Source organism: Pyrus communis, chromosome 2 (assembly GCF_963583255.1).
Source record: "Pyrus communis chromosome 2, drPyrComm1.1, whole genome shotgun sequence".
NCBI classification, from domain to species: domain Eukaryota; kingdom Viridiplantae; phylum Streptophyta; class Magnoliopsida; order Rosales; family Rosaceae; genus Pyrus; species Pyrus communis.
Genome location: NC_084804.1, coordinates 22,634,802 through 22,652,087, shown reverse-complemented (window position 1 = coordinate 22,652,087; position 17,286 = coordinate 22,634,802). Strand labels below are relative to the sequence as shown.

At 36.0% G+C, this 17,286-nt stretch overlaps 1 protein-coding gene across 1 annotated transcript; it reads right to left on the bottom strand.

Annotated features, from left to right (window-relative positions):
- Nucleotides 1-14,890: 14,890 nt before the first annotated feature.
- Nucleotides 14,891-17,084, bottom strand: LOC137726789 (uncharacterized). Its single transcript, XM_068465749.1, has 4 exons — nt 17,006-17,084; nt 16,739-16,847; nt 15,467-15,615; nt 14,891-15,125 (listed from the first exon to the last, which is right to left on the bottom strand). The coding sequence occupies exons 2-4, from the start codon at nt 16,842-16,844 to the stop codon at nt 15,045-15,047; spliced, it is 336 nt and encodes a 111-aa protein (XP_068321850.1). The 5' UTR covers nt 16,845-16,847; nt 17,006-17,084; the 3' UTR covers nt 14,891-15,044.
- Between the last annotated feature and the right edge of the window lie 202 nt (nt 17,085-17,286).

The window sequence follows — 17,286 nt, the reverse complement described above, 5'->3', positions numbered from 1 at the left end:
TAAATTAGTATATACATACCACATTGTCATATAAATATTACTTCAAAAAAAATAAAAAACATTTGTCTTTCAACTATTACATGCTCCCAAAATAAGAGCGTAATGAAAAAATATTAGTACATTACTATAAAATATCAAATGTTCAAGGATATGCAAAATGAAGGGAGTTGCGTTTTAAGGATGAGAAACCATGCAAACGACAATGTACCCATACTCATAGTGTAGGGGATGCAATCACGAGTCTTTGCATATTTTTTTTCATATTTTTCGCACTTATAAATTAATTACTATAATTTTTAATGTGTTTGTTATTTTTAAATTACTTGATACTTTTATTTTTAATGTGTTCTATAGTTTTTTAATCTCACTCTTTACCTATAAAAATAAATAAATAAATAAAAATAAAATTTTTTAAATTGTCATAGAATAATAATACAATAATACATATTTAATATACAATATATACATATACACTATGCCTATTGTATTTTATAGTAAGTTTTTTTAGTATAAAAATTTAAAATCATCAAAATAACTTTTTTCTTAACATGTCGAAACAGGTTACTTGCGTATCACCTTCGTGTAAACCTGTTAAGGACCCTTTATTAACGGATTCTTATTGTGTGACCCAATGACAACCCGATTAGTTATCGTGTTGACACAAAACCCCTTTTTTTTTGTATCGTTTTTGTGTCGTGTTATCGCCAAAAGCTCTTAAGCCAAAAACATTCAGCCCCCCTTAAAGACTCCAAACTCAACATATAAATAGACCTAAAAATATGAATCTCTATTAATTAATGAAACCTACCTTCTTTGTTAACCAAAAGAAGGTGAAAGACTACTCAGTCTTCAATCACACAAAAATATGATGGGCAATAATGTAATTTCACAGGTCCAAATTTTACTGTTTTTTTATTGAAGCCTCACCTACAGGTGATGTTAAAATACCTCCAATATTAAAAAAAAATCCAAAAACAAAAACCTCCCACTCCCCCCACATTCTTTCTTTTTCTCTCTCTCTCTCTCTCCCCTTTTCATTTTCTTAAAAAATATGTTCATACACACAAAGTGTGTAGACTAATGCTACTTCTATTTAAAATAAGTCTCTCAATAAATTTGAAAAACCAAATAAAATAATATAATTTAAAGATACATTCCTATTCTAATTTTGGTAAACTGGTCAACCTGCTTCCTAGTCAAATCTGCACTAAATCAAGCGTTTAAGATGGCGTTGGAAGCTTAGAACATCCCCTTAAACTTTGTAGAATAAACTTTTCTCAAAAAAAAAAACGTCATCTTCAATTACTTTTGGTCCAAACAAATCCAGAACATCAATTTGCCATCATTGCGCTTCTGCCTTCATTTAACTGTCACGATCAAAGACTAAGAATTAAAAGTTGAGATTTTGACTTTATCAACTTGAATGACTTGCAAATTTACTCTAAATAATTTCACTCCAAATTCTACTGTTTTTCTACTTTTTGGGTTAATATCAATTTACTACCCTTAAGTTTCATGGTTTTCAACATTTGGTACATGAAATTTTTTTCGTCCCAGAGTCATACCCAAAATGTTAATTTTGGGACAGTCTCACATATCCGTTAGTCTGGTTGTTAAGTCTTCCGTTAACTGGTGACGTGGCACCCACGTGGACAATGATTGGATGCCACGTATCAATATGGGTCCCACGTGGATATTAAAAAAAGAAACATGAAAAAATTTGAAAAAAAGAAAAAAGAAAAAGAAAGACGTCTTTTTCCTCAACACCCCTGGACCTTCCCTCCCTTCTCTCATTTGCACATCTGCATCCACCTAACCTCTGCACATCCATCATTCCCTCATCCCACCCCGACTCGACTCCGCTTCCAAACTGAGCGTGAACCCAACTGGCATTACCCTGGCTTGATCGTCGTTAACCCCAACCGTAAAGGATCAAGTATCCCAAACCCGCTACAACAGCACTCGCAGACCATCTCGTAACGCCAAGGATTGCCAAATATCAAAGACGAGGAGAGGAGAGAGGAGAGAAGAGAGAGGAGAGAGGAAAGAGGAGAGAGAGAGAGAGAGAGGCCTCAACTCAGAAGCCAAAATACACACACACAGATCACATTCAAAACCAAACCTTAAAAATTCGAGAAATTTGCAGACGAAGATACAAAATTGCCCCAATTTTTCTCTCAGATCCGTTCCCCCAATTCTTCCGATTCTAATAAAGATTGAGTTGGGGTTGGGGTTTGCTCAGATTTCGAGCCATGACGTGTGTAAAGGGAGCCATAACCCTCATTCCGTTCTCTCCTCTACACTTGTCCAACCTCTGCACTTCCACCTTGCCCACCCAAAATGATGGCGTGACGATTCCGCCCCAGCAGACCAGCCCCTCGAAATTGATGCTAAAGATGATGCAGTCAATGACGGTCAGAGCCAAGATAATGTTGGTCGGGTTCGCGCTCAGGTTGGAAGCGGAGTCGGGTCGGGGGGTGGGGTAAGGGAAGGATGGATGTGCAGAGGTTGGCTGGATGGAGATGTGCAGATGAGAGAATGAAGGGAGGGTCCGGGGGGTGTTGAGGAAGAAGACGCCTTTTTTTTTTTTTTTTTCAATTTTTAATTTTTTTATGTTTATTTTTTTTTAATATCCACATAGGACCCATATTGACACGTGGCGTCCAATCATTGTCCACGGGGGCGCCATGTCACCCGTTAACGGAAGACTTAACAGCCAGACTAACAGATGTATCAAACTGTCCCAAAATTAACACTTTAGGTATGACTTCGGGACGAAAAAAAACTTCATGTACCAAATGTTGAAAACCATGAAACTTGAGGTAATAAACTGAGATTAACCCTTACTTTTTAATCAAAGCATATTCTGCATGTCCTACAATCAAAACGTAAAAAAGTATTAAAATTTTAGGGTAAAATATAATATGAAACTGATACAGTTTAGCTCAAGCATGGAGATTTTAATGCCACCCCAAAACTTCTTCCCCCAGCCTCATGGTGGTGGCGGCGGTTGGAAGAAGGAGCTGCCACCAGGTTGTGAATTCACAAGTGGGTTTTTTTTTTCTTTTTATAGTGTGTGTACACGTATGTGTAAACTTTACGGTTTCCAGAAACTTTTTTTTTTTTTTTTTTATTTTTTATTTTTTTTCTATATGGAACTATGTTTTGCTTGCCATGTTGTAAATAAGTTACATTTTAAATATTTATAGTGTGTGTGTGTGTGTGTAAACTTTACGGTTTCCAGAAACATTTTTTTATATGGAACTATGTTTTGCTTGCCATGTCGTAAATAAGTTACATTTTAAATATTGCGTTGTTACACTTGTGAATTGTATTGTGTGATGCTGAGGAGACTCATGTAAACTTCAGGTGAGTATTATGTGATTGAATGAGTTGAATTGCAATGGTATACACACATTTATTTAGAGCTCATCATGGCTGCACCCTGGTATTAGTGCTCCCGCCTGGGGCTAGGGGCCAGCCTTCACGTGATTGTTCACCTCCTGCACCGCATGCTCACCTTGGATCCCAGTCTGGTGGCAACTTGTCGTACAAACCACAATAGGTGGTTCTGACTCGTAGGTGACCCGCGATATAGGGAAAGAGTGAACATGGAAATGGAAAGAAAGGTTTTTCTTTTTTTTTTTTTTTTTTTTTTAATTTTAAATTATATATATATATAGTAGATGTATGCTAAAATCACATTTAGGTGAGGCTTTAATAGAAAACAACAAAATTTAGTTTTGTGAGATTACATTATTTTGCCCATCAATTTTTTTTTCTTTTTTTGGTGATGGAAGACTAAATAGTCTTTTTGACACACCCCGACCCAATATGTCCACTAGGACTCCGAATCGAGCTGTGCTGGCTGACACCTGGAAGGTGACGAAGACATAAAGTATAGTGATGCGGAAAATGTGAATAAATTTAAACCTAAAAGTGCCAAAATATAAGAGTGCGTTGGTGAGCGGAAATGTACTCATTTCACACGTGACGTCAGAGCATAAGTAAAGTAGAGTAGAGTGGATAAGGATTACACCCTCAGAAGTAGCCACCAATACTGAGATTTACTAAGAATCCTCGTTGATATAACCGTTCAGCAGCTAAAACTTAGAGGGGCGAAAAATAAGGGTGAGTGGGTCTAAAAATAAAGTTTTAATAAAAACATTTTGATTTATAACCGTTTGCTGTAAAACCCATATAGTTTCCAGAAAATAATACTACTATGTAGGTATAAAAACCAATGCCCAAGAGCAACGAAAATTGAAGTATGCCATGTCATAATATCTCGGCAATAATAAACGTAAGCCAAGTGTGAAACCAATATAAAATAGTATGCAAGTCGGAGTCACCTAACATGACCTATACAACTGGACTTGTAGCTCATCAATCTAGGCTAGCACACAAGTCGGAGTCACCTAGTGTGACTTGTACGACAGGCTAAGTATAAATATATATGCTCAAGTGTTATGATCACGTGAAAGTTGTGCGTTGGCGAAGCAGCAAGGGTTGTCTAGAGGCGTCAAAAACGGCCTTGGAGCGTAGTGTTAAGGTTGTAGTTGTTGAATGCGCAACCAGAGAGGATTGGATTGACTTATGACTTGGGTTATTTTGAATCGCAAAGTCCTCCTCCTGGTTGTATTCCTTTTCTGTTTGAAGACTCTCTTGGGTATCTGCCCCTATCTTTCCTATTTGATATTTGTCCAAATAAAAATAAAAAATGTTCAGACACAAAATGTGTAGACATAGGCATATGCTAGTGTCTTTTATATTTACTTTTTCTTTTTGGCTGTTCATCGAATTTTTTAACTTTAACTACAGTACAAAAACACAAAACATATTTTATAGAAATTCACTATTTTTGAATTAGAGTAAAATATAATTAGTGGTTTTGTCCCTATTGGTAAAGCTAAAAAAAAAAAAATCAATGAACCATCGTAAAGAAAAAGTAAATATAAAAAAAATATATATAAATACTTTATGAAGTTGAAGTTGAAGTTGAATGCCAACAGAATTCTCTTAGAGTAATTTCAAACTATGCGATGTATCACCAATAGGAAATAAGCATGTAAATCAACATTTTAGTATAATCCAATCATCAACCACTTTCATGGTTTACAAATTTGGTCTAACTAGTTGGTTTTCCTAGCATTACCCTTTGAATTATTTCAAGGAGAGACAAAAGTACAAACCTTAACAAATCTAGCCTAAAAAATAAGCAAGCCAAAATGTTAAAACTTTAGCCATACTTCCTATAGACTTGTTCAAAACTACACAATCTGTAAAAATTTCAAATTGACTTTAGATCCGTAAAAACTAATTTATGCAAGATCAGTTTTATAATTCATGCACTTCGACATTAGTTTTAGAATTTTTTGTACTTCTGTAAGATCAGTTTCAAAATTTTTGAACTTTCGCAAGATCAATTTCAAAAATCTTGCACTTTTGCAAGATCATTTTCAAAATTTCAGTATTTTTGCAAGATCGGTTTCAAAATTTATTTATCGAAATCATCACAATCAAATAATGTCACATCCCATATTGCCCAAGGGAGTGGATCCTGTAAGGCTTATATGTATATTCTCATCTTTACTTAGCACGAGACCTTTTGGGAGCTCACTAGCTTCGGGTTCCATTGAAACTCTAAAGTTAAGCAAGTTCGCGCGAGAGCATTTCCAGGATGGGTCACCTACTGGGAAGTTCTCGTGTGAGCTCCCAGAAACAAAACCGTGAGGGCATGGTCGGGGCCCAAAGCGAATAATATCGTGCTACGGTGGTGTCGAGCCTGGGATGTGATGGGAGCCTAGGCCGGGATGTGACAAATACTTTCAAAAAATATGAAATGGAAAACCAAAACTAAAAATCCCAATGGTTCTCATAAAAAAAAAAACCCTCATAAATCTAGGAACGATGCAAAGAAGAAGAGGTGAAGAGAGAGAAGTACGAAGAAAAGTAGGAGACAAAGAAGGACAAAGAAGGAGGAGGAGACAAGAGAGAGGAGAGATGTAGGAAGAAGGAAGAGACAAAACATTTTAACTTATCCCAAAATATATCTGTTGGAAGTTATAGCTAGCCAAATTAACATTTGGATCATTTGGCTAGCTACAATACAAAAATTTTACTAATGATGTTAATGATTAAGAAAATTTAAGTAGATCTTCAAGCCCCACTTAGTGGAAAAAGGCTTTATTATTGTTGTTGTTGTTGTTGTTGTTCTATCCCTATAGGTAAAGCTAAAAAAATCGATGAACCGTTGTAAAGAAAAAGTATATATATAAAAATAAAAATAAAATCTAAACTACCTATTAATAAAACTTTCTTTGTCAACCAAAAGAGGGTGAAAATACTATTTAGTCTTCTATCACAAAAAAAATAAAATACTAATAATAATAATAATAATAATAAAATTAAAAAATTTATGGGCAAAATAATGTAATCTCACAAAACTAAATTTTGCTGTTTTCTATTGAAGCCTCTTCTAAATATGATTTTAGCATTCATCTAATATTAAAAAATAGAAAACAAAAACCTTTCTTCCCACTTCCATGTTCACTCTTTCCCTATCTCATTCCCATTTAAAAATAAAAATAAAAAAATAAAAAATAAAAAATAAAAAGTTCAAACACAAAATGTTCAGACACAAAAGTAAAAAGCTTTCTTCCCACTTCCATGTTCACTCTTCCATGTAAATCCTGAAGAACTAAAGATTTTAGAATCCACCAGAGATTAGGATAAAATCGTAAATGTTGTTTTATTAGTTTTGGACTGATTGGTCACAATGGAAATAGCCACCACTTAAATAAGCCATTTGCAACACCTTGAGACAATTAAAAAGCCTTAAGAAATTAAAACAAAAGTAAATGAGATTAATTGGATGACAATTGAAAAGTTTGAATTTATTACAAACTTTTATTTTGCGGTTTTGGAAGTCTAGATGATCGGTTTTGGCCTTAAACCCAACGGGCTCATGGTAACCATGAGTCCTGATCTGCTTGCGATTCCCTTTAAAATAATATATTATACATGCAATTTTGACACCAAAATATTTATTCTGTCGTTTTATCAATTGTCCCATATCTTGTCCTCCATTAAGTAGGGATCCCCACATAATCTTTCCACACCTAAAATCAAAAATAATTTTCTACAGAACACTTTCTTTTTTTTTAATTTTAAAATACCTAGAAATAAGAATCGATGCAGCACGCTCGTACAACGCCACCACCAAACCTCCCTTATACAGTGCCATCACCTCACCCTTCTCCAACTCTCAGAAGCTAGGTTGGATTCCAAAATGCATCTGCTCGCCACAAACCCATTCGCTTATCTTCAGTTCTCCAACAAATCGCTCACATCGTCCACCAATAACTATGCTTGATTCTACCTCGCTAAAGGCAAAGCCCCCATCAACCGACCAAGGGAGAAAAAACCCGAACAATATATTCATTGGTGTTAGGTGGGGTAGAATGTTATGTCGGGTGGGTCGAAAGAGAGAGGAAAAATATGAGAAAGAAGGTAGTTTGGAGGGTGAGGGGACGATAGTGGGTTTGATGGGTATTGGTTTTCCTTTTGTACGTTAGAATTTTGATTAGGTATAAGAAGGATAGGTTAAGCTTATAAGTTAATATATCGTCAGATCATTCTGAGGGTTCTCATTGAAGAGAACCTTATAGGTCCTCCAAATGAACACCTTAGGTGAGAAGCACTGTGTTATTAATAAAGAAAATGAGGGTAGTATATCCATCTTTTTGGGTTAGTGAAGCTCGTTATTTTATGTAACACAAATCCCTTTAGTCCCGACTGACAAGAAATTCAATATATACAGGTATTTTGGGAGGATGTGGAAAGTTATTTCATATCCAAACATAATAAGAAGTTGGGATACTCATCGGTGCATTTAATTTTAGGATTGGAACCTTAATTTTGTTAATAGAACTCAAAATTTGGTCTACCTAACCCAAAAATTACACATATTTAATGTCACTGGATATACATTATCCACATCTATGGATATTATCAATTGAATTTGCCTTTAGAACCGATGGTGGTATGGAATACGTCAATAATTCATTTAAAATATTTTGTCATCAAATTGGGATTGTTCATCGTATCTCGTGTCCTCACACACTTTAACAAAATGGTCTTGTCGAATGTAAACACTGTCACATCTCCATTGTCACCCTGTTTTATCCTAAACACTACTCATGCCCCGTCCTCCCCTTGGGTCGAAGCCGCTCTCACTACAACATTTCTCAATAACCTTCTCCCTTCCTTGGTCGTTCGTTGGTTTAGTCCTTATTTTTCATCTTTTTGGTCGTCACCCAAATTTGTCCTCTCTTCATATGTTTGGTTGTGCGTGTTAGCTGCACTTAGGCGCTTATACCACTAACTAATTGGAACCTCACTTGAAAGAATGTGTTGTTGTAGGTTACAACTTACAATTTAAAGGATATTGATGCCTTGACCTAGAGACCAATCGGTTTTTTATCTCCCACCAATTCACTTTCAACGAAATAAATTTCCCTTGTGCGTCTTGCTACCCTTACAGACTAGTCCACTTCCGTACCCCTTCTCCTGGAGCCCAACTGTGTCTCTTGGCCTGCTGCCCAGCCCATGATGTCCAGTCATTCTTCCTTTGTGCACGGCCCATCTGTCTCTCTAGGCCCACTTGAACTCACGAACCTACCTCTTGCACTTGCTGCTCTTTCTGGGCCTCAGCCCAACACGTCTACTCTTGGGCCGCAGCTCACTTCATCTGCTCCAGTAACTCAGCCTACTTTGCCTACTTCAGCGCCCTTGCATGTTCCAGTGCCATCTTTGAAGCCAGCCACTCACGGCCCTGTAGCTCTAATGTCGTTCCCTTTACAAGTAATCCCATGATGACCTGCTCTCACATAGGCGTATGGTATTGCTAAGTGGTGTACAATGATGGGGGAAGAATTTAATGCTTTAATTAAAATTGGTACGTGGTCTCTTCTTCCTTCTCATCCATCTCAAAATTTAATTGGTTACAAATGGGTATTTCGAATTAAGCGTCATGCATATGGGTTTATTGAGTGCTACACAGTTCATTTGGTTACTAAAGACTTTCATCAACGAAATGAGTTCGATTATGATGAGACATTCAATCTGGATGTTAAGCCCGCCACTATTCGCCTTGTGCTCAGTTTAGCTGTCACAAATGGGTGGTTTATTCGTCAATTGGATATTAAAAATGCATTCTTACATGGTTACTGACATGAGGATGTCTTTATGGTTGAGCCCCTAGGTTTTGTGGATCCTCAACCCCCTCATTGTTTGTAAGTTACATATGACAGCCTCAAACAGGCTCCCTGTGCTTGATTCCAATGCTTTAGTACTTTTATTCTTCATCATGGTTTTGTTCAAAGCTTGGGTAATCCCTTTTTCTTCACCTTTCACCATGGTCACCTTATCTTATTACTTTATGCGGATGACATTGTTTTATTTGGGAATAATTCTGAGGCTCTCTGACGCTTTATGGCTCTTTTGGGACATGAATTTGAAATTAAGGAACTTGGTCCTCTTCTTTATTGTTTGGGCCTTAAGGTTCGTTTTACTATGGTTGGCCTTCATCTCTGTCAGATTAGATATGCCCTTGATTTACATATGGTGGACCAACATGATGGATTGTAAACCTTGCTGTACTCTCATAGCTTCTTGAGCCCAGTTATCCAATAAGGATGGTACTTGCTTTCTGATCCTTTGGAATTTCGTCATCTATTAGGCTCTCTACAGTATCTCACTTTAACTCATCCGGACATTGCATATGTGGTCAAACATCTCTCTTAATTCATGTCTTGACCTACTCACATGCATCTTATTATTGCTAGAATCTCTTGAGCATAGAATCTCTTTTCGACATTCGCCTGTTCCTCCTATGCTTTGTGGGTATTTTGATGTTGATTTGCTTAGATGTCCAGACACCCGTCGCTTCACTTCAGGGTTTCTTGTTTTTCATGGCTTAATTTGATTTCTTGGAGCTCCACCTAGCAATTGACTGTCTCTCGTTCAAATGTTGAATCCAAATACAAGGCATTGGCTTATACATGTGCAGAATCTATATGGCTTTCTTATGTTCTTTGTGAGCTTCATTATCTAGTACGTTCGCCCATCTTCTTATTTTTTGATAATTTGAGTACTACCTACATGGCAACCAATCCAGTTTTTCATGCTCGGACGAATCATATTGAGCTTGATTATCACTTTGTTCGTGAGTTGGTGAAGATTGGTACTTATAAGTCTAATTCATTCCTTTCATTGATCAACTTGCAAATGTTTTCACCAAAGGCTTCTGAAGCCACATTTTGAACTTCTGAGGTCCAAACTTATCACTTTGAGACTGGCAAGTTTGAGAGGGGGGGGGCTATTAGTGTAGGAAATCCGTTTTATGATTTTGTGAGGTAGCTTTTGTAAATCCCTAATGAGGTGATTTTGTATCATATATTTTATCATATTCTTAGTATGTTTAGGTAATTATTTTGGTAGAATTTTGATACTGTGCTTTATTTTTTCAATATACAACATTCGACTTCCTCTGGAGCAAAACATGACCAAATGGACCAATGTTGGAGTGATTCAAATTGGAGGACGTTTGTGTGTCTCTTGGTGTGTTCGTTTCAAAATATTGGTTTTTTTTCTTCTACCAAATGGTTATTTTCTGGTGATGGAATAAGGAAATAGTGTACATTATTGAAAAGTGACGTTTTTGTGCTTAATTGCAAATTTTAGATCCCAAGATGGCATCTAATGCGTTCATGGCCTTTTGGAGAAGTGTTTAGAATATTCCAGCTATCTTGGGCCGGTTTTGGAGCATATATGGGGTAAAAAACGTGGTGGTGCAGATTTTGTGCGAATTTTACTATTTAATTTAGGATTTCCTAATTTATTTTGATTTATTTGGTTTCCTGGTCTGATTGGTAGACCTTTTTTCTAGGATATTGAATTCTAGCATTTTATAAATAAGTTTGGTTGGCCCTATTTTTCCTTCTTCTTTATTTGATATCAAAGAGAGGAAATGGGCCAAGCTTGCAGACTTTCAGACTTTTACATTCAAGATGTTCTTTTATCTTTTATTATTTCAATATAATTCTTTTGATTTTAAGTATGAATATGCGTAATTAATCCATTTTGCTAGGGTGATGACACGAGCCTTAGTAAGAATATGTAGTTTTTGTTCAATTTGCTTATGATATTATGCATGCAGGTTTTTGAGTTATTATTAACCGGTTTAAACTATCTAAGTGTCTTGATGATTTGCAACCATTAGGATATTTAGAAAAGTAATTTGATGCAATATTGGTCGGAGTTCGATCCTTGAAATTGACGAATGAGTCATGCATGTTTAGATTGGTCTTAAGGGTTGCATGGTTTTTCAGAGGGTTTCACAAAACGTAATGAGTCAGACATGTTTAGATTGGATCTGAATACTACAAACGGATTGCATGTTTGATATACGCTCTATATTGGGGGTCCAATTAGTCATATATTAGGAAAACCTAACTTTCAAAATATGCATATATAAGTCATAAGTAGGGCTGGAAAAAAATCCCAAAAATCCCAAACCGAACCGAAAAATTCCCTAAACCAAACCAAAAAAATCCCAAACCGAAATTCCCGAAAATTTCGGTACGAAAATCGGTCTCAAGTTTTTGGGATTTCCGTAATCCCAAACCAAACCAAAATATATATATATATATATATATATATATTATTTAATTTTTAAATATATATTTAGAATATATATAGAGGGAATGAGAGGTTAAAGGGGGGAGGGAGCCTGACTTAAATATTTTCTAAAATACCTTATGCAATCAGAGCTTTTTTACTTTTGTTTCTTTGTTCCTTGTAAAATGTTTTCCCTCTTTTTATCGTGTTTGGGATCCTTGTCTTCTACCAGTTAGTTGTGAGCTTTGATGGTTTCTCTTTATAGAAATCAATTATCTTGATTGTCTACTTGAATTCATTTATATGGATTTTAGCGAGGTACCCCATTCGTTCTTTTCAACCGATTATGGTTATATATATTCTTATAGGCTATGCGAATGCATCTCCAATATGAATTGTGTATGATTTATCCTTCCTGGTGTGAAATCATGATTTCTTTTACTATTTAGAACAAGAAAAGAAACCTTGATTTGAATAGTTCGTTATGTTTACAAGGTAAAAGAAATTTTGCTCATAACGTAATGTTGTTGAAATGGTCATCAAAGCATGACATTATTTGTGCTTTTAAACTGTTTACACATGCATAAATCCTCACTCACGTGAACACTTGCACACATGTAAACTATAAGTTCATATCCCGCTTCTTTGACTCAAATTATGTCAATCGTAGAAGAATTTCTGAAGGAACCTAGTAAACTCTGGTTTTGGATTTGTTAATTTATTTTTGTTGCATGGATTTGTAGTAGAATAGGCAGATTGGCAGTGTAGAATAGGCAGCAGATTGTTAATTTATTGTGATGATCACTTCACTGCACAGCCAAGATATGATACACAGTGCACAACCAAGATATGCAATGCAGATTTGCTATTCTGCACACTGCATAGGCATAGCCAAGTTATAACCCAGCCAAATTTTGATCACTGCACTGCCAAGATATGCAGTGCAGATTTGCTATTCTGCACACTGCACAGCCACAGCCAAGTTATTATAGCCGAAAAGTCCAAAAATATTTCGAGATTCCCATTGTCCCGAAAATACCGAAACTATTTCGGGATTCCCGAAAATTTGGTTTGGGATCGGTCTTGAAACTGGGAATCCTGATCATTTTGGTTTGGGAATCGGGACTAAGGTTTTGGTTCAATATCCCATACCGAACCACCCCTAGTCATAAGTAATTGAGAGAACTATATAGGATTGTTAAGGTGACGACGGAATCCTAGTGCTTTCTCAATTTGATTTCTAAAAACTGTTTCTTTCTCCTCATCTTTAATATTGCAGATTTTTCTACTTTCTTTAATTAAATTCGTTTTTATTTAATTAGGTCATAAAATCAATCATCCCAAAAATTTGCCTTTAAAAAATTAATTGAGATTTGGTTTGATACAAATTATTTAATAATTCTTTTGGAGAACGACCTTACTATAACCATTTATACTACAATATCCTTGTTATTCTTGCAAGTATTATAGGTGTTTTCAACCCTTTTGAGCGTGTGGTAAAAATCTTATCAATCCCTATTAACTTAAGATTACTTGTACTCCAAATCAATTGATTAGTATATATTTGTAATATTGTAAATCAATGAAATCAAGACATTACAACTCTACATTTCCAATAGGATGGCGATACATCTTTAATCAATTTTAACACTGACAAGCATTTCAAGGAAAAGTTGAAAAAGAAAAATGTATGGTGGTTTTTTGTTTTCTGCGATGAAGCAAATGAAAAGTACAACTGATTTTTGTTTTGGCGAGTGGAGGATATATTGTCCCTTGTCACATATCAGTTTGACAAGTCATGTGCCAATTGTGATTATGGTGTAACTCATAAACAAAAAAGTATATTAAAAAAGTACAACACAAGGATATGGTTCTTCGTTTGAGCTTCATGAAAAATCTTGCTGGAATTACAAGAAGTCGGAGGCCAAATAAATCTTGCTGGAATTTCAAAAATCCTTATGGTGCAACTCATAAACCATAATACTAATTATAATGACCCCTTCCTTCCACGAATGTGTCCAATGTCCAATGTCTTCTGGGTTTAAAACCCCTCTCCTCTAAATTATATAATAGTTTTGAACTCTCCCTCCTCCCCTTACTAATACAAATTCTTTTGAAAAAAAAAATATGTACAATGAGCACTCCAATATTGGAGTATGTTAATTCATATCACTACTCAAATCACTGGATGTTTAGTCAAGCAAATCTGTCATTAGAGTATCCCAACCCAAACCCAAAGTACTACTACATATTTTCAACTAAGCAGCCAAAAAACTGTAAGGACTTTCACAAGCTTCGACATGCATGGATCTTTCGCATGAGTCAGTAAGACTTCACATTCATAATCCACTGAGGTGGATTCTTAGTTAAAAGCCTAAAGGCCACAAGCTTGTCAGGCTTGGACCTGTGTCACCACACTAAAGTTTGATGTTGTTCTTCACTCGAGTCTTGTGTATAGTATGCATATTATATACATATTTTTCTTTTAATAAAAAAATTCAAATTTCGTGCACATCTTTAAAACTCCAACGTACAACTACACATTTATACATGCAAGTACCTAATTTTCACGTATAACACACGTTATTTTCAATGACCCATGCATAATTCAGGTATTCTACATGTATTGTTAACATATTAGCAAAGTTTACGAAGAATACATAATACTTATTTTCACATATTATTCTTGTTCTGCATTTTACTAAATAAGTTACCCTAAAATTTAATCACTACACCCACGTCGTTGATGCTCTTTGTTTCTTCCTTATACATCATTAGGGGAGGAAGGAACTCGGGTTAAACCACACAATAAGTTTAATTATAAAAATTAAGGTATTGAACTCACTAATCAATAAATCATTTTCTGTGTTGAAATTAACCCCCATAGCGGATTTCTTCCCCCGGTTGCCTTTGAAATCGAATTGGATATTAGCGAGGGGTGGGCATTAAATGAACCAATGCATAGGCTTATCCTAGGCATGCATGAACTAATGCATAGGCTTATCCTAGGCATGCTTGTGGACCCACGGTATGGAGTCCAATGCCGTTTGTTTTCCACATGCCTCGCCTAGTTCACTAGCATGTCAAAGACGAGTTTCTACGGCGTGTGAGTTCCACATATGTGAGAGATGTGACGGCCAATGTTGTAACTAAATGTGGTACAAATTATTTTGTTATATTCAACTGGCTAGCTACGTTATGGACTGAATATAATGAACATTATTACGAAATTTAAATAAAGGATACGAACGACTTGAACATAAATCAAGCAAAACTCTTCTTTCAACGCTCAAATACATTAAGTATGCGACAGCCACAATTTGCAGCAGACAAATCTGTGTAAAGGACATGCCACTCCTAAACTAGCTAGGCTTTGACGGCTGTGCTCGAGGCCTCCAGAGTCCTAGCTGATACTTGTGAGTGTATTTCAAGATCAGCTTCCTCTGCAAAACAGAAACCGGCTATCAATTTCTTTAAGCCGAGTGCAATAGCGTTCTAGGATTCATATAGCCGACCCCACTTAATGGGTTAAGGCTATGTTGTTGTTGTTGTTGAAACGTGAGTTAATGAAATGAACTGCCAAATTTACACATTCCTCATAATCGTTTTGTGTCTTTTAAAAAAAGGACGCACGGTACTCATTCCACACCCATTCATCAACAACGCTTAGAGGATTACTCAGGCAGATACCAAGAAAGAATTAAACAACAGAAACTCTGATGTGTTAAAGTCTAGCCAATGTGTCTCTATCTGTATAATAAGTCATAGACACGAGATTGCTTACGTGCTTGCAAGGAACACCAAATTTCTTCAGCCTGAGAGTACGAGTGACAAGCAGCTTTTGGAAGTCACCAATCTCAGATTCAAGCTTGGCTACATGTGACTCCACGCCATTGCCAATCCCATTCAAAAACTCTGGTATCCCAACTTTCACTGCAAGAAAAACAGCCACGCAATTTCATTACAAATGTTTGATATTCTGAAACAAGAAAACGTAGACCACCCAATTTAGCCCAAAACAGGGCTAAGCTATGCACACAAAATATTCACTTTTCATTCCTTCAATATTCTAAATCTTTTAGCACCAGAGAAGAGCAAAGCAAATAAACAAATACAATACCAATAATTGCAAAGAAAAGGCACGGAACAGAACCTGAGTTTGATTTCAAGTAGTGGAAAAAAGTTCCTCACCAAAAACAGATAGTTACATACAAGAAGCATTGAACAACAAAACCCAATATTTGACTTGCCATTGTTTAGATCCCCCAACTTCCTCAAAAATCAAACAAACGAGGCAACACAAGCAAGACCAACCTCATTAATCATTCCTTCTTCACTGCCCAAGAAAGTTTTCATTTCTATCTATCAAAACCTGAAAATACAGCATTACAGGAGCCCTAAATTAATTTCCCGTTTCTTTCCACTTCACTGTTTTCAGCTTCCAAAATTTGTCTCATGCCTAGATTTGGGATGGCTTGGATAACTCCTAACATTCAAGGTATATTAAAGGTCGAGGTGATGATTAAAAGAGCATTATACAGGCAAGGATGGAGATAGCATATGTTGGATATAACTCAACTTCTTTTGCCATGAAAAATGATCAAACTAGAAATATAATTTCCTATATAATCCCTCCCACGTTCTATACTTTTCCTACCCTCTCTCCCTTCTTGGCCATGTAACTTTTCCCATTAGCCAATGGTGTACAATTTTACCTTTATAAACACCAGTTACCAAAAATCATGTTGTTGGACGATAAGTTGATAGCACTGTATCAAATTGTTAAGTTAATTTCATCATTCGAAGTTGCCCCCACCAAAAAATGTTCCTGGCTCCATCCATGAACACAAAGCAGACTTCTCCCTTCTAATCCAATAACATATACCAAACGAGACCCGACTAGAAAAAAAAATTGGATCTATTATACTTGAAGAAATGCAAATCAGCGAATTCGAATAACCCAGAAAAAAAAATTCAAAACTTTCCTGGATACCAAAGAAAAATGGAAAATTCAACCATGGGCACCAATCCCTGAAAGCCAAAATATTAGGGTTACCTAGGTAAGGGTTTGATTTAGTGGAGAACCTGATGAACCCGGCTGTCGAAAATGGTACCAATATTGAAGTTGAACTGGTGTGGAATAACATTTGTCTCCATGCCATCTTCTGTCGAATAGTAATGTTGAAATCAATGAGTGCATTCGTATTTGTGTGTAAATTTGTAAGTAAATCAAGGTTGTCAAACCTAAAACTTTGCAAACAGAGCAATGGAAAAGAGTGACTTGACGCGAAACCCAGAAGATTTTGAGCGAAGTACCTGATACCTGACGGAGGGGAGCCAAAGAAAGTTGAGACTGAGAACGAGCTGGGAGACGCCGGCTTAAGGAATTACAATAACACGACTGGGGGGAGGGGTGGGGGTTAATGGGCCTCCACGAAAAAATAGTTAAATTACTAAGGGTATTATTATTATTATTATTATTATTATTATTATTATTATTATTATTCTTATTATTGTTGTTGTTGTTGTTGTTGTTGTTGTTGTTAAAAGGAGACCAATGGGTGGCCATATCCATCGTTGTTGTTGTTGTTAAAAGGAGACCAA

Coding starts and splice junctions, on each gene's coding strand:
- LOC137726789 (XM_068465749.1), bottom strand. CDS start 16,844: ATGGCATGGAGACAAATGTTATTCCACACCAGTTCAACTTCAATATTG. Junction 15,616..16,738: donor TAAATCAAACCCTTACCTAG/GTAACCCTAATA, acceptor TTTTTCTTGCAG/TGAAAGTTGGGATACCAGAG. Junction 15,126..15,466: donor TTGGTGTTCCTTGCAAGCAC/GTAAGCAATCTC, acceptor TCTGTTTTGCAG/AGGAAGCTGATCTTGAAATA.